The sequence below is a fragment of the Furipterus horrens genome, unplaced genomic scaffold (genome assembly GCF_987537825.1).
Source record: "Furipterus horrens unplaced genomic scaffold, mFurHor1.1.pri manual_scaffold_2, whole genome shotgun sequence".
NCBI lineage: Eukaryota > Metazoa > Chordata > Mammalia > Chiroptera > Furipteridae > Furipterus > Furipterus horrens.
In genome coordinates this window covers 184,228,395-184,246,894 of record NW_028327172.1, presented here as the reverse complement: position 1 = coordinate 184,246,894, position 18,500 = coordinate 184,228,395, and the positions used below count along the sequence as shown (strand labels likewise).

At 32.2% G+C, this 18,500-nt stretch overlaps 1 protein-coding gene across 8 annotated transcripts in view; it reads left to right on the top strand.

The window, feature by feature from the left end:
- Positions 1–18,500, top strand: part of EXOC1 (exocyst complex component 1) — a 52,313-nt gene that overhangs the window by 23,644 nt on the left and 10,169 nt on the right. For 4 of the 8 annotated variants that reach the window (XM_090266847.1, XM_090266843.1, XM_090266846.1 and 1 more), the window contains 7 exons: positions 4,189–4,338; positions 8,481–8,586; positions 12,550–12,594; positions 13,816–13,979; positions 14,546–14,653; positions 15,845–15,921; positions 16,704–16,932. In XM_090266847.1, coding sequence (XP_090122973.1) covers positions 4,189–4,338; positions 8,481–8,586; positions 12,550–12,594; positions 13,816–13,979; positions 14,546–14,653; positions 15,845–15,921; positions 16,704–16,932 — 879 coding nt within the window. Of the gene's footprint in view, positions 1–4,188; positions 4,339–8,480; positions 8,587–9,459; positions 9,484–12,549; positions 12,595–13,815; positions 13,980–14,545; positions 14,654–15,844; positions 15,922–16,703; positions 16,933–18,500 lie in introns of all 8 variants that reach the window. The other 4 variants (XM_090266849.1, XM_090266848.1, XM_090266845.1 and 1 more) reach the window with 2 other exon arrangements.

Below are 18,500 nucleotides of genomic sequence, written 5' to 3'. Positions count from 1 at the left end.
TTTGTTAGATGCTGAAATTTGGAATTTTTTCTTTCAACATATGTTTATAGAAACATCAGATAGTAAAATGAAACCTGTGTAATAGACCACAAATAGACCACAAATATTCAATTCATGTCACAAAAATTGTTTCCTTAAGCACATTTTACATAGGTTGATGATATGTGGTTAAAAGCTTAGAAAAATGATGATTATTTAAGATCAGTTTTCATGATGTTTGTTGGAACTTTGCTCATATTTTTGTTTCTTTAAGAAAGTAAAAATAAACATGCCATAAAACAGAAAAAAAAGAGTTCCCAAATCTTGAAAATTTATTTACCATTTCACATGAACATATTTCTGTTAAACAGTCAGTGTAGCGAAGTATTTAAGTGCGGACCCTGGAGCCAAGCATCTGGATTCAAAATCCTGACTCTGCTAAGTGACCTCCTAGCTGGGTGGCCTTTGGCAAGTTAATTAACCTCTTCATGCCACTTAGTTGCATTATCTGAATAATAGTGGTAATAAAAATTTCTGCCTCAAAAGGTAGTTATGAGGATTAATATTGTTACATGTTCAGTACTTAGAACATTGCTTTGTTATAGCAAAGTGTTCAATATTAGCTAATTTTATTATAAATTTTAGTAATGTATATACACTAATGAAAATGTATAATTTACTACATTTTTAGAAAATGTATTGGTCTTAGATTAATTTTGACAAAACCTAATATATTATTTCTAAATTACGTTAATAGAGTTTGCTTTTTTTTTTTTTAATTAGCAGAAAAGTACTTTGCAAGATTATTGTGAAGACTGTAATTTTTATCTATAAAGTACTTAGCATAGTAATGGGCTCTCAGTGAATTGTTATTACTATTTTATTTTTATTTATGTAAGAAACTTTAAACAATGTCTTAATTTTTTAAAAATATAAAGAATAAAATTCTTTGCATGATAGAGTTTTAGAGGTGATAGCTATTAACATTATTGCTTAATTAAACAATTTAAGTAATTTTTCTATTTTCTATAGTTATTTTGGAACTGTTTTCTCTAAAATTAAATCTTTTTGTTAATACTAATAATCAATCTGAATAGTAATGGTTTGAAGATAATGATATTCTTCATATTATAAATCAATTTTTCAGGTGACAGTGATCTTAAAAGGCTTTTCAGAAAAGAAAGCTTTGAATAGTAATATATGTGAAAAAGCTTTGTAAACTGTAAAATTATCTACAGATGTTAATAACTGTTCTCCTCATTTTAGGAGAAGAGAAGGTTTTTAATTGAAGAGCTTTTCTGATACTAAATTAAATAATGTAACTTAACATGTAATGGTCTAAATAAACAGTTGTGGGAGAAATAAGCAGTAATTTTGTGTCTTGAATCATCGAGAAAAAATAATTAGGAGAATTGTTTTACATAATGAAAAGAAATATATTGTTATTAATAAAGGCAAACTATTTGGAAAACATAAGCTATAACAAGTCTGTCAAATATTCTTTCCCCTTTATCACTGTAACTAATTAAGACACACAATTTGGAGATATTATTAGACCTAAAACTATAATATTTATCGATGCTTAATATCTAATACCTGTGACTTAATAGAATCTCACTCATCCTTCTCATGTGGCCATGAAAAAACATTTCTGTAACATAATGTTTGTATTGACCTTTGCCAACTGTAATTAAAGGTATAGTATAATTCAATGGTAATATCTGCATGTTTTATTTAATATTTTTAATTTTGTTTATATTTATTGTTAGTCTTTACTTCACAGAAAAGATATAGGTGCTCAGGCATTCCAAATATGTAGAATAGTTTCACGTGCTGGATGATTCTTTGGAGGATGTAATTGTTTTTTATTGAATCAGCCATCCAGAAAAGAACTTGCACATAGTTCTATGCTCCCTTATCCAGACCTCTGGTATCAGCTATGTTCTTAGAATATTTTCATATTTTAGAAAAATAACATAGTACATGTACTGTATATTATATAACCACTCCAGCAGGGGCTAGAGCAGGGCCCTATAATCAAGCACAGAGTATTTCTATAGCAAAAAATAGGAATTGTCTCTTTAAACACTATAAATAGCCTTATGTTAGTTCGGGTCACCTTTTGCCATCAAAATAGTTTTGGCACCAAACTTAAATTGAGTTTTTAGAACTTTTTGGATTTTAGAATTATAGAAAGGAATTGTGGCCCTTATGTAATATACCTTGTATATAACGTCTGTGATAGTTGTGAACTTCTGTTACCTCTACTTTCTGGTTCTTGTTATTTTGAATTGATCGGTCTAGTTTTCTGATACTTTTCTGCTATCTGTGGTCCAGTTTCCCAAGGTAACCTAAGTAGGTATCAATAAGACTAATCTTAAAAGTAAATTGGTTGTTCTAGACAGTTTTAGATGTAATCTCTATGTAATGGATCCTTATTTTTATTTTTATCTCTGTATTATATTGGGGATATAGTGCTACAAGAAGAAAACTCCAGTAGACTTATTTGTAAACTTTAATGAAGAAGGGACTCAGATAATGATGGTTTTAGTACTTGGTGTGTTTAATACTTCCATCTTTCTTACTCTACAGGTACTTTTCAACTACTAGGCCATTAAGTTTCCTTTCTGGATACTCTGTATTTAAAAGACACTTTTTAATAATTCATAACTACTAATAAAAGAAAAAAATTTTAAATTAATAACTACTACCTTCTTATTTTGTATATATAATAAAGTATATACATTAGATAGAAAAAAATTTCTTAAAAGAATTTAAATTCTTGAAATTCAAGGTGTTTATAAGCTAATATTTGTCAGCTAGTATGGTACACATTGGTTAGTTTTCGGAAACTTTACCAGGAAATGAGTTAACCATTCCCAAAATTCCAACAGCCTGTGTCATTTTAATACAGTTTTCACAAGATGCTAACAAATAACTGACCTCTGACTATCTAGGCAAGTCAGATTGAGTCAGAATGACTGCAGATAATGTCCTTCTCTTTCCTTCCCTTATTCTTGGGAACTTAGGTTTTCAAGAGGAATCTCCTTCCTTTATCTTACAACTTATCATCTCATAGACACTGGTTTTGAGTTCCATGACAAATATTGAGTGACCAAGTAGCAGAGAAGGAGAGCTAGATTGTTTCAAAAGAGAACTGGGAAGATTTTTATTGTTTTATTTTCTAGTTACCAGTAATTAGGGAGTTGCCTTTTTTTTTTTTTTTTTTTTAAGAGAGCAAGGGAAAAGGAGGGAGAAAGGGAGAGAAACATTGATGTGTGAGAGAGCCACATCTATGGGTTGCCTCTTGTATGTGCCCTGACCAGGACCCAACCCACAACCGAACCACGTGCCCTGACCAGAAATAGAACTGGTGACCTTTGGTTTGTGGGATGATGCCCAACCAATGAAGCCACACCAGCCAGGGTGGCAGTTGCAATTTTTGAATCTGGTTAAAATGATTATGTTTGGTATGTTTTTAAAAGAAAATAGAAGTGCAATTCACATGATTAAGATTCCAATTCTAGCTTTCCCTCAGTGTGACCTGAGTCTGCGTTAATGACTTAACTCTGAGTTTTAATTTGTTCTTCTAGAAAGTAAGGTTATGGGATTAGATAATCTACCAGGTGTATATTTTCTAAAACAAAAATCAGGATACATCTCTGACTAAGGCTATTCAATAACGTATTAATTTACTTATATGAAAGCCTTACCAAGGTTTAAAAATAAAATAGTATAGTTATTTAACAAAGTAATAGAAAAATTAAAATTACATTGTCATTAGTGGATATCCTGGAAAGCCCAGATAAAGCCATCTATAGTCTTTTTTAGTTATAAAATTCTATATCCTATATGTTGTCTGTTTTAAATGTTGCAGATTCAAATGGCAATAGCATGGATATAAACAGTAATACTTCCCTATTTGGTGTGTTTCTTAATACAGTTTATATCATCATGCTTATTTGCTTAGTAAATTGTAAAATGATAGACAAGCTTGATTAAAACATTCATTCTCAACTCCTTTAGAAGATGAAATGAGTAGCTGATTTATCAAAGTGCCATTCTTGAATGTTTATGATTATTTTATGGTATCAATATTCAGTTGGTATACACAGGAGGATAAAACACGTAAGTCCTTAGTTTTTCTTCTATTCTTGCAACCATGTTTCTCTATACTGTCAATGATACTTATTTATTTACTCACTCTAGGGGCATGATCAGAGTTCGACTCTTGCTCAACACTCTGTTGAGCTGACTTTGCCCAATCATCATCCATTTCATAGAGACTTGCTCCGGTATGCCAAGCTGATGGAGTGGCTAAAGAGTACAGATTATGGAAAATATGAGGGACTAACAAAGGTATGAATTTGATATCAATTTGACATCACTGAGTACAGAGGATAGTCTTTTAGAATCAGATGATTATATATTTAGTTCCCCAGATGACATTTTAAATACTCTAGTACATTCTTAGCAAAGCAGAAAATAATTGAGTTTCTGAGTGCTCATTAATGAGAGAGAACATTTATTTTATTTATTTGGATAAATTTTGAATTTCAGTGTAATATGGTATTAGGCCATACTTTATGTAGTCTGAGGCATCATTCAGTTTAATTAAATGCTATAATTATTTCCTGATTTTCTTTACATGCATTATAGACACTAGAAAGTATGAAGATGTGAGGCATTCGCCCTTTAAGAATTCATAATCTGTTCCATTAAACAAGTGCAGAATACCTATTTATTAAGCAAGCATTTCACAGTTCCAGGCACATGTGGCCTAACAGACAGACGTCTACTTCTAAAGAGCTTTAAGTCTTACTGGGAAAGAAAAATAATCAACAAAAAATTAGGTTCAAAACTGGAAATAAGTTTAAATATATGACAGTATAGAGAAGGGAAATCCATGACCTGAAGCTATGGGGAAAAGCTTTATGGAAGATATTGGGCTTGAGTTTTAATTAATGATTGGAATTAGAAAAGCCAGAAATAAGAGGAAGAGTTCATTCCAGGGGTAAGGAGCAAGATGTCTGGACAAAGCTGGGGAAATGCCCTTTTCCCAGGACAACGAGGAGGCAGCCTGACTGAGCAGAAATTTCATATTCTGGAGTAATGAAAAATCGTGTTGAAAAAGATGAGCCGTGAGACCTAACAGCATTCCTCCCACACATCAGAAAACACTAGATGGAGAAAATAAGAACCTAATGTAATAATTCAAATGAAATGAGGTCTTTGAACCAGGAAGATAGTGGTAGGAATATTGAGAGAAACTATAAACCAGAGACTCCAGAGACAGGAGGGGACAGGCTGATGCCAGATTGCTAGGCTTGGAGATGAGAACAGTGGTATCTGTCACTTACTGAATGTCAGCCATTGTGGAAGATAAGACTCATTCACTCATATCAACCCTCATATTTTTTCTCTTCAAAGTGTCTTTGCCCATTTAAAGTAAAATCTGGCTCCCTCTTATTCTAAACTGTGATCATAAGAAATTGGATATAAACCTTGGTAAAAATATTTTTCGATTAAAGTTTAAAAATGCTTTTTAAAAAGAATAATATATATATGGTATATCATATATATATATATATATATATATATATATATATATATATATATATATATATATATCCTGAGGTGTTTACATATATCTTATCTGGCTAGCCATTTTAGTTAAGATTATTATTGTTCCTCAGAATTAGTCTTTTAAGTATTATGCAATTCTACTATTGTGTTATATCTTCTTTTGTTTTCATTCAACAGAATTATGATTTGGAGATATCTTAAGAAAAAATATTTACATTACTGGAATTCTTTGCCTTTTGAAGTTTTAGGAGGATTAATACTTTGAATAATTAAACAATATTATATCTCCTTAAGAGTTTTGTGCCAACAAGTGCTTTGTCCCCTAGTGAATATTCAAATAAGTAATCAATAAGCTTTTTGCCTAATTGTGTTCTCAGTGAGTATTATTGCCCTATCTTTATATATAATGCAGTATTGATGAATGTAATTTAAAGTGAAAAAAAAGACTATAGCCAACCTAGTGATGATTTATGGAACGTTTCTCTGCTCACAGTGTATTCTGGATTGACAATATTAATGAGCTTTTTTAAATGAAATTGACTCATTTCCCAAGAATGTTACTTGATCCTGTGGTTTGAACCTTAGACAGACTATGTATTTTACTTCATAATCTAATTTGGTTGCTGAAGTGTTGTCAAAAACAGGAATTGTATTAAAAAGGAAGGAGGGAAGGAATGAAAGAAGAAAAGAAAAAAGGAAAGAAACAGACAAACCAATGTTTCTTTATTAAGAAAAAAATTAATCCAGATACTGTTTGCACTTGGTTTGGTGTACACAGCTCACATTTTTTGGTGGGAATAGGAAAAGCCTGTTTCAAATTCTTGCGGGATAAGAATCACTAGGTACTGCCCTGTCTCTGCTTTGGCTAAATCTAAGAAAGGCCCTGATTTTTGGTACACATAATTAGAGCTTATGGGAAATAGGAGTGCCTTGGTCATGTAATGGGCTCAGTTGCCCAGATTCCTTCTTCCCCAAAACTATGGCCCTTTTCTGTGTCTCTGGGCTTTGCATATAGGGTAGTTAATAGAGATGGTCCTTCCCTGGTTGGTAGGAAATGAGCTTTCCTCTCCTAATAACGTCCTGAGATTGATAGTCTTGAAGATTACTCAGACATCTTCCTTAAATCACTGGTCTACATCTGTGGATTTGCCTTGTTTAAAGGAAAAGTAAACATGGAGGTCTCCATAATACCGTACAGCCAGCACGAAATAAAATTGAAAAGACTGCTTAATATTTAACCTCATGATAGTTAAATTTTAAGTTAGGTGCTGTATATAAGGTGCTAAGAGGAGAAATACATACTCACAGTGAGAGAGATCTTTCAGAATATGGTAGATGAATGAACTGATAGTCACACCTGTCTGTGGCCTTGTGAGTTCTGTTGAGTACTTGGGAAAAAGGTGTCTAGTCATTTGAGTCCCGTTGAAAAGGGGTTATCTTCAATATTCTGCTCAAGTCATTGTCTTCTAAATAACAAAATTGCTTGGATGGTAATGTGCATTTTAAACAATTTAGGTATTGGAATCTAGTCTCCTATATTGACTGGTTTCGGTAGAAAACCACTGATGAAGATTTTACAAATTATGCAAAGCTACTTTCCCATTTATCAGTCATTTATTGATTTGCAGTGATCAATATTTTTATGAGAATTTAAACTTGAAAGATGAGACAGTGAAAAAGGGAGACAGCCCAATGAACTAGGAATTAATTTTAGGGTATATTTTAATTTATATTTGCTTTTAAAGTTATGCAACGATCATGGGAAAGAACTGCCCATTTAACTTTTCTTATAGCAAGTAATATGGCCTATAAATTGAAAAAAGCAGAATCTATATTATGTTTCATCCGAACACTATTTTATAAGGATACATCTATAAAATATCTTAGAACGTTTGAAAGGCACCTAGTGTTTAAAGCAAGGTAAATCTGTTCTGAAACTGGCTGCATTAATTTGAAATAATAAAGGAAATTGAAGCTTGATTCCATCATAAATTTAAAAGAATAGCTATGTACAATTTTTCTGCTATGGATTTATTTAAATTTAGTCAAATTTTGTGTATGGCATTTGACTTTAGACCTGGAAAAATACATGGTTTCCCACTGTGGAAGTTTTCCTGAGGGTATGTAATGATAAGCAGATATGATGAAGAAATGAGTATGTGTGCTGAATAATATATGTTTTCATTTGAGCTAGAATAAATCAAATTTGTTAATAAAAATCCATTATTTAATTATGAAAACTGTAAGGTGTACTAGTTAAATTCACGTTGATAATAACCTATTTTTGGGTAATACGCCAAGCTGACTGGGTACAGTGAAACCAAATGTACTCCTGCTTCGCCACTGGCACTGTCCACTGGTGTCATCATTTTGAAAGCAACATGGCACTATGCAGGGAGAGTCATAGAGGTTCCGGTACGGTTTGGCCCCATAATTCCACCCTGAGGACCTTATTCCAAGGAAACAGTCCATTGGAGATGAAAAGCTTATTGTAATACTGTCCATCATAGCAAAACATTGAAACCACTTAAGGGACCTGTGTTAGGGGATTGGTTTACTAAGTAGTGGTACGTGAACAAAGCATAATACTTTGCAGTTGTTAAGATGTAAGACAAGAGAAACGTGACTGTTCTGACTCAACTATCCTATACAGTATGATTGCAACTGTACTTAAAATATGTGAAAGTTAACAGAAAGATGAAGGTGTGATTGTGTTTTACTTCATATATTTGCAAATTGTTAATGTTCAGTTGTTTTTTTTAAGACAAAAAATAGCCTATTTTTCATATCCTATGAAATGCATCAAAATTTTATACCACAAAACTTAAAACAACCGTGAAGGACTTGGGGGGATTAAAAATGGGAATTGTTATATTTGTATTATTAATAAAAAGTACATGTTACTTTTATTTAAGAATTACATGGATTATTTATCACGACTGTATGAGAGAGAAATTAAAGATTTCTTTGAAGTTGCAAAGATCAAGATGACTGGCACAACTAAAGAAAGCAAGAAGTTTGGTAAGCTTAGGCACCTCAGTTCATTGTTTTCTGTTCTATTAAAAAATGGTTTTATTTATGACAACTAATTCTAAGATTTCAAACAAGGAGGAAGAAGATACGGTAGAATTAATGAAAGAGTAAGTCTGATACATTGGTTTGGTTTATTTTCTAGGTATTTAATAGAAGTAATTTTTATATCTGCAAATACGTTTTTTTACTAATTAAAATTATGTAGTATGTGAATCTGACAGCAATTTTATATTTATGCTGTAATTAAAAGTATATATTCATAGGAAAGCAGTTGGCCAGAAGATGAAGTGCAGTCTGGTAGAAAGTATTAGACTAAGACGTGTTGAGAGTTCAGCTTCTGATTTTCTAGAAGACCTGTATTTAACAGTTGTGGGCAAATCACTGATCTTTCTTAAGTCATCATTCTCCACAGGGAAATGAAAGTGATTCCTGGCTTCTTACTTCTCACTGGCTATTTTGAATCAAAGAGAAAGTTTGTAAGTGTTTTGTCTCCTGCCAAGGGCCTAGAATATCACCAAAATTTCTTCTGTAATTATACCTTATTTTTCCAAAGGAGGAGAAATGATTTGAAAGGATAACCAGTGAAAGTATCAAGTTGTGAGGAAGGTGATTTGCCAAGGCCACATTCTGCTCTTGCATGTACCCATCTCTGGAGTTCCTTTTGGATGGAGTTCTATGCCTATCAAGTCAAAACCTGGCCTTAAGTGGCTACAATGTGTTCTCCTCAGTGTGTCTGCATAGCTCCCTTTAGAAAAATGAGCTTAGCATTTGCTTGTTGAAAGGAGCCTATGCCCTAAGCAACCTCAGTAATCAGGAGACGGAACTGAAATTGATAACCCATCTTTCCATTTTTTTCTTCAGGACAGAGAAGACTGTCTCTAGTGGGTAATTATTTCGTAATGCACTGGATGGTGGTTTTTTTTTTTTAATACAACACTAATATATTGATTATACTAGTCCAGACTTTTGAAATGGTTTGAATTTGTGTACAAATATGTTACACTTAGGTAAAGATACTGATGAGAATCTTGGGACAATAGGCTTTTTGAAACAGAAATGCTAACTCATCCTAAAGGTTAATTGTTATTAAACAGCAGTGTGTTTATATCCTTGTTAATGTTTCACTGTGAATATGTTATGCTTGTTTTAGTAAACACGTATTAATGCAGTTACATGTTTAATGTTTTCATTTAGTATATTTGTCACCACTTGTTAGTGAATCATTTTATTTTGAGAGTACTCTTCTATAGTATATGAAAACTAGAGGTAAAAGGGAAATTTCTAAAATTATCTCCTCAGGAAGTCATTAATACCAGTATCACAATACATTATCAAGCCTAAGATTCACATTGAGATAAATGACATAATTAAAATATAATTTAAATCAAGGTCAATAGTATCTTAATGGTATCATTGCATTAACCTGAAACCTAATTTTTTTCATTTTTACCCTTTGAAAAGTTCTTCAATTATCTTGTTGAAAATATTTTTATATTAACATAATACAAGTGTAGAAAGCATTTTTATAGTTTTAAAACTTAAAATGACATATTTTCTAATAGATTTATAGTAACCTATTAAATAAGAAGGAATGGGGGAATACTTTGTAGAGGTTGATGGTACCAGAAAATTATATAATTTCAGTTATTTTTATATCAACTATAACAGAAGAAAAAAACTAAATAGAACTCAGAGGATAAAAAGTTAGGTTCATCTTTGAAGCTCTAACTTGTTACTCAGCATTTAAAAATAAACTTCAAGTTAAATACAAATACAAGTTCTAAATAAGGTAGAATATCAGATTTTTAAAATATATCTTTTCAGTGGTTCAAATTATGTTTAAGTCAACTTTAATAGTAATTATAATTAAAACAAAATGAAGTTTTATAAAGATCTTTTTAATGAGTCAAAATCAGTAATAAATAATATTTAAATGTGTTCTTTTTTTTTTGTTTGTTTTTGTGTTTTTGCTCTAAAAATGCTGGGTCATATAGATGCTAATAAGGATAGAAAGTCAGATTGAAAGTACTTTATAAAGAAGTAAATAGTAAGTATAGTCATAGAGATTCAGGGAAGTACTCTCTTTGAACCACTCCGGATGCAAATCTTTAACATTTATTTAGTACAAATAATTCAAAATAATGTTAAAATGCCAGTAAAGTATTTTTGCTTTGCGAACATGCCCTTATGTAGGTCATTGCCTTTTTTGATTAATAGGTTTACTTTGACATCCTCAAGGGCGTGGAATTTTCTCCCCAAGACTGATATTTTAGTGGAGTATTTTTTTTTCATTTTGTATTCTACAACTGTATTTAATGAAATGGCAGGCAAAGGAAATTTAGTAATTATTCTTAAAATCACCAGTTTTTTCTCCCTATAGCTAAGACACACGTTATTTTAGTTCATTAATATATGCAGTTACATAATTACTGCCTCATATTTATTTTAATATTTGAAAATCTTTAAAATATATGCCAAAATTATTTTTTCATTTTATGTTTCTCCACTAAACTAAGAAATTTTATTGATTCCAAAGAAAGTCTTGAATACAAGTCTGAATTTATTGCTGGCTGGAAGATTTAATAAGTATTTATTAATTATCTATTATATAATCACTGATACATTCTGAGAATGCAGCAGTGAGCAAAGATTCTCCCCTCATGATGTTTATAGTCTAGTGGGGATTATTTAAAAATATTTAAGTTTATCTGAAAATTGTTGCTTATTGCTGATAAATAATATGGACTTTTTCTGAGCCCCTAATTATAGTTAATAAACTATACTAGTAATTCTGTATTCTTTATTGGCTACTAAAAATAAAAATAAAAAAAGTATTAGGCCTTGCTCCTTGCTTTGGAACTGGTGACTTAGTATAGTGACTCCTTAAGGCCACCAGGAGATACTGTTCAGATTGGTCAGCTAATAGCTTCAGCATGATCCTTGCTTGTAATTTTAATAGTGCAATCTTATTGTTTTATATTCTCTTGAGCTTCCGGTAGCCAAGGCTGGGAGGATATACGTGTTGCTGGTGTGACAAATTAGTAGCTTATACTTGGGCATTTGCCTTGAAATTTGGCAGTGACAGTTGACACACTTTTTTGTTTTTTAAATATTTCTGGGTTATATTCTTTAATTTTCTGTTTCATTCTATAATTTCTTTCTTTGCCTTTCATATCTACTTCTATTTTGAGTTTAGAGTGTTTCACAAGATGATCTCTGTAACTGATCTAATAAGTATTATATATACAGAAGTTTTAGAATAAAACCAAATAATCCTTTAAAAGCTCAAATTCCTGTATTAAACCTGTTCCCTCAGCTTTACTCTTCCATCCACTCATCTCCTGATAAGTGGTATTTTGATATAAACCTTTTACTCTAGGTGTTCACAAAGCCAGTTACTAAGTAGTGCAGCTTGATATTTGAAACGGTTTTTAAACCCCAGTCATATAAATTTTTATCAGATATTAATATAAAATTACTTAGTAAAGTGGAGATTCCTTTCAGGAGCTTTTAGGGAATCTGAAATTGTTGATGCATTTAATGTCTAAATTTTCATTCTAATAAATTTCTACCATATTAAATTATTTACTTGAACCATATTTTCTAAAGAAACCAAAACTTGCAAATATAGTCTTTTAAATTTAAGTATACTGGTTTCATAAACTTAAAATAATCATTTAAAAGTATGGGGGTGATTTTACAAATATAGATATTTTTATCTGAGTATTAGAGTAAAAATAATACATGAAAAGACAAGGATTTTCTTTCATATAATTTTTCAAACAGTAGCCGACCAACTAAACACATGTTGTACCTCTTGTTACTTGATGCTCATGGTTCTCTGCATGTGTCTTTTAACTACAGCTTAACTTCCTCTTGTGCATGGTTTGTGCAAATTGCAGTTTATTAACTTGTCTTTGTCTTTGATGCTTGCAACCTAATCCATCACAGCTACACTTCCTCGAAAAGAAAGTGCTGTCAAACAGGAAACAGAGAGTGAGTATGCCTAGTGTATTAGTAGGTATTCTCAATGCATGTTTGTTTCATGTTTAGAAATTAGTTATTTGTCTTGAAAAAAGTTGCAACAAAATATTGATTGTTCTGAGTTGCTGCCAGTTATGGGTGAAACAAAACCAACATGATGGTAGTGGTGTGGCTACATCAAAGAAATATCTGTATAGTTAAAAATATATGATGGGTAATCAGAAATTTATGGAAAAGCTTAACCATTGTATTTCTGTTTTCAGGCTGTGGTTAGAAACTAGAAAAAATTCTTTTATATACGGTCAGATTTTGCATAGTGAAACCAAAAATTGTCTTTAACTGTCCTTATTGTATCTTCATTTGTCCCTTCTCACTATTAGCAAATAATATAGATTAACTGAGAGATAAAGAATAAAACATTTTTTATTTATATGTAATTCTGAATATAAAAGTATCACATTTTCTTATAAAAATGGAATCCTTTAGTTCTTTGATATTTGTAAGATACTGTCTGGCCATATTGTTCTAATTTTTCTTCATGGCTATGAGGGATACCTATGTTTATACCTAAACAGAAATATCCTATATTAACATAGTTAATAATATTGTAGTTGTATTTTAAATACAGTAAGTTTTCAGGGTGGTTGTTTTCCCCTTAGTTTTGTTTTTAAAGAACTGCAGAGTTTCTAGGTTCAGGAATGTATTAAGTCGAGTTGTATGTAACTGACATTTTTGTAGGGCAAGAATGATATAGTATGGGCAGTTTCATATGGTTCAACCTAGTATGTTGGTTTAACCTTGGGGTGGGTCTGGGGTATGACAGTTTTCTTCAGAAATATAAAAAGTCACGTTAAGCTAGTACATTAGGGGGTCAGTGAACATCCATATTCATGTCTTATGAGTGGGAAAGAAAGAAATCCTCATCTACTTTAGAGATATCATCAGGAAACTTTGTTTTATGATGAGACCGGACAGGGCATAGATTTTGTAATCTTTAAGACCCTTTTCACTGCTATTCTATAGATCTGTGTCGCCTCTGCTACTCTTTTACAATGTGCTCAGGAATAGGACACAAAGTTAATGAAAGAGGACACTACAGCCTGTCCCATGTAGTAGACTTGTGTACTGACTAGTATTAGCCTTGGAAGACCCAGATGGGAAGATAGCCCTGATTTATGCTGTGGACCTTTTATTCATGAAGGTCACAACTTTCAAAGTTTTATTATTTCTTAGGTCTTCATGGAAGTTCTGGGAAATTAACTGGATCTACTTCTAGTCTAAATAAACTCAGTGTTCAGAGTTCAGGGAACCGGAGATCTCAGTCATCTTCCTTGTTGGATATGGGAAACATGTCTGCCTCTGATCTCGATGTAGCCGACAGAACCAAATTTGATAAGGTAAAATAAAATAACAGGTACTTTTTAAACATTGATGTTACTAGTTTTCTAACAGCAGTTTGTTATTGCTTTAAGTACGTTCGAAGATTTGGGCTTTCTCTTAGTCAACCACTTCTTTGAATTCTGAATTTGAAAAAAAGATTAGTCAAATGGCCACTGAAGTATGAATCATCAATTAAATGACATTATAGCTTTATTAAATTTTGTTATAAGTCATAAAGTGCTCACATCTCAAATCTAAGTTCTTTGAGCATCTACAAAGTAAAGAGGAAATAACAGCTTTTATGAAGCCGAACCGTTCTCTGCAATGCATTAAATAAGCTTAAAAAGTTTGTCTCTGTTCCTCTTTCCAGATTTCAAGTGAATAATTATTGTGAGTTTCATTTTAGGTATGTTCTGGCCCTGCTATGCCTTGATATACTGCATTGTTGTGTCAGTCTTGGAAGAGTTTGGGGGATTCTATTGAGATATGGATAAAGCATTTATGGTCGCGGCAGAAAAGTGATTTAAATGTGGAATGTTATTTTAAGTATTTGGTGCAGTTCTTTTATTCTGGTTTTCTTCAGATCTTTGAACAGGTACTAAGCGAACTGGAGCCCCTGTGTCTAGCAGAACAGGACTTCATAAGTAAATTTTTCAAACTACAGCAACATCAGAGTATGCCTGGAACTGTGGTATGGCTCATGTTTGTTTATTGGTTAGAGTGTATAATCTGTAGCATAATTAGCCTAATTAATATGTTGTCACAATTTCAATATCAGAACAGAAAAAGAAAGGATTTATGATGTAAGAACCTTTAAACTAATTTTTGTCATACCAGAAGATAATAAAAACAGTGATAGTTAGAGTTTGTGCATCTAATTCAGTATTCCAGACTGTCTTAGGCCTAAACATTCTCTACATTATAGAGGGGGAAATGTCTGAATTTATTTTGCAAAAAACATTATTTAAAAAGCAATTTTAGCATTAATTTAGTAGTCATCAAGTAAAAATATTTCCCCCCCAAAAAACTATGTTTGATGTTTGAGTATATGTACCATGGTCTAGCAAAACAAATAAATAAATAAATAAAGGCAAGGAAGGAAAGGTAAGACCTCAAATCTGGTTTTTTCTATGGTTTTGTTATTAATTAGCTGTGAGCTTTAAACCAATTCTTTAATCTCCAGTTCCCTCGTCTCTCTGTTCAATAAATATAATAAGGCCTATTTAGCATGCCTTTCAGGTAGCAAATATTTAAGAAAATTAAATGCGATATTTGCTAGAATATGAAGAACTTAAAAGTACAATGCAAATGATTTTAAAATTAAGATCATCTTAAAAATAACCCACATATAAAAAGCAGTTATAAAATGAATGGAAATTGTTATCTTAGCTGGGTAGGGATTTGTTGTTGTAGGCGGTGGTATAAAATTGGCTTACTTCCGTAAGAATTTTTGACAGCACTTTTTAAATACCAAAGTTTTTAGCATGATTGATGAGATTTCTTTAATTTTTCAAATTCTCTATCACAAGTTGTTTCTAGATGGTTTCTCTTTTTTGTTGAGCTGCCCATTCATTCCCATCTCCCCACTCCAGCCTTCTGTACATTCTCCCCGCTTACGCTCATGTGCACATGGCACACAGCACACACACAAACACGATTTCTCCCCATAATCCTCAGATAAAATGTAAGAACAAAATTTCGTGAACATTCTTAAATAGCATACTAAATTACATAGTTTTATCAGTAATGCTACCTTTAAAAATCATTATTTTTCGTAATGTATTCTCTCCTAGGAGTTTTAAGACTGAGCAGGTTCTTGCTATGTAAACTAGTCAAATTGTTGGTCTCTTGCTATGTAAAGTACCTAAACAATTTTTTGCAGACTGAAGCAGATGACCTTGATGGAGGAATGTTATCCAGGCAACATAATTCCAGCACAACACTTCCCGTTTCATCTGAGTATGTGTTTGTTACTACCTATTGTCTATTTTGGAAAAAAATAAACTTTAAACTTAGGATAGAGAAGTGCTGATCAATGAAGCATCCACATGGCTCACAGTAACCTGAGAGCACTGAGATCCGACACATGTGCCCAGTGACTTCTTATTAAGCATCTTAACTGAATGAAAATCAGTCCTGTTGTATGACTCTGTGGCTCTTCTTTGCTCTAGTAATCACAAAAAAGTGCAATCAGTTTTGATGTTTGCTGGTAGGAAGTAGCATTTGAATTGCTCTGTGTTTCTTGGAAATCACAAAGCTCATTTCAGGATCCAGCTTTACAGATGACAGTTATTTTGAGTGACAAAACTTAGCTTCAAAAAAAAAATTTTTAAACACAAACAAAGGAACTAAATAGAACAAAGAGCAGAATAGCAGTCAATAGGGGGGAGGGGAGAGAGAGAGAGGGGGGATAAGTAAGGGAAGGGATTAGTCAAAGAACCCGTATAAAAGACTCATGGACATGGACAACGGGGAGGGATATGATTGCGGGAGAGGGGGTGGGTTGAGTGGGGGAGAGAAATTAGGGGAAAAGGGGACAACTGTAATTGAAAAACCAAAAAAAAAGAAAAAAAAAATTTTATATGGAAGCTGCTGCAGAATAATTAGTTCATCATATTTGGACATTTTTAATGGGAGTATCATATTTTAGTCATGTTGTATATACCCAGTGGGTTAAAGTTAAAGATGAATACACCTGAAGCTTCTAATAACTTTCTGTATTTTGTATGTTTTCTGAACAGGAAAGATATGATCCGCCAGATGATGACTAAAATATTTCGCTGCATTGAGCCAGAACTGAACAACCTAATTGCATTAGGAGACAAAATTGACAGCTTTAACTCCCTTTACATGCTGGTCAAAATGAGTCATCATGTGTGGACTGCACAGAATGTGGACCCTGCTTCTTTCTTGAGTACTACATTGGGAAATGTTTTGGTGACTGTCAAAAGGAACTTTGACAAATGCATTGTAAGTTTTTTGTTGTATTTTTGTAATAACTCAGAATTGTAATCATTGCAAAAAAATAGGTAAATGTATTTAAGAGATTTCCAGCTTTCCTTTGGGAGCTCTACTGTTCACATACCCCAGTGCCTTGAAGGAGGAAATTGGCTGCAGTATATATGAACAGAGGTAGCTGGATGATACTATGCCAGTTAGCTTCTTCTACACTGTGAATCTTGGCAAATTCTGGAGTAGGTGGCATAGAAACTGTAGCTACTTAAGAGATCCACTAGGTAACTGAAATCTCAGGTAGCTAATTAGTGACAATAGAGTTAATGAAACAATTGAAACTCTGGTTTAGATTTATTGTTGTTTTTATAATATATTCTAATAAGAAAATTAATAATCAGATTATTTTAATTGGTTGTATAAATTATTTAGTTTATTTTATGTTTAATAGCTTTAATCATATCATTTTATTTAAAGAATTGTTCTTATAATAGCTTCCAGAAATCATCCTTTTCCTTCTAATAGGAAAGAAAAAGTCATTGACAATTTTGTTTTTGTCTGTTAGTTTTTGGTAACCTTATAGGAATGAATTGGGCTGAGCTAGATTCTAAAACAATTTTTTTTTAAATTAAGTACTTGGTATGTACAAATGGATATGTATCATTAATATTTCTCCTACGTAACCTTTAAGTTATATACAGCTCTTGAACAGTCATAAATAATGGGAGATAAAAATAGTAAGGGCAATAAAAATCCATATTGTTTTTCATACTTTAAAAAAGTAAAATTTATTGAGTTTTTGAATGTTTAAAAGCAGTCTGTGTCCATTATGGAATCTGTTGCCTCAATAGGCTTGTTAATCCTCCTTCCCTACCAAATGATTTCACTTGGTATTTGAAATAATATGAAATTTGACCATTTAAGGCTTATTCTCTTCCCTCTCCTACCATCTCCAGAGGTGATGATAAACCTGGCAAGTCTGATTGTAAGCTGAGAGCCAAAGGGAAAATGAAGAGCTACCAAGGGCTAAGATGATAAGTCATGTGACATAGTTGGAACACTAAATCATGTGAACATTATACATTCCCAGAATAGGAGAGCTTCGTTACTTTTATTAGTAAAATATAACTTTATATAAGTACCTTTCAACTGAGTAGACATACCTGTTAAAAGCATAGGATGTGGTATCAGGTAGATATAGATGTGGATCCATAATATGATTTGGTTAAGTTGCCATGGACTAAGGATGGACAAGTAATACAGTGATATGTGGCCAGCATCAAAGTTGCAGCCTACAAACTGAATAACTCCTATGTCTTTCTGGTGATGGCAAAACAATTGGGCGATCAGCTGGAAGTTAGGCATACCTTTAGCTTGAGAGAAGCATTATTTTTGTGCCAGCAAAGACAGCTGTTATTTACAACATTGCCTATTAATGTTCAAGTGTAGTCAGGCTATAATTATATTTTGTGCATTTAAATGCCACCCAGGACAAAAATTTTCATGTAGCTTAATAACAACAATATAGAAGCATTCACAAATTCATAATTAATTATGTACCAGGCACTGGTCTAATACTTTGTACA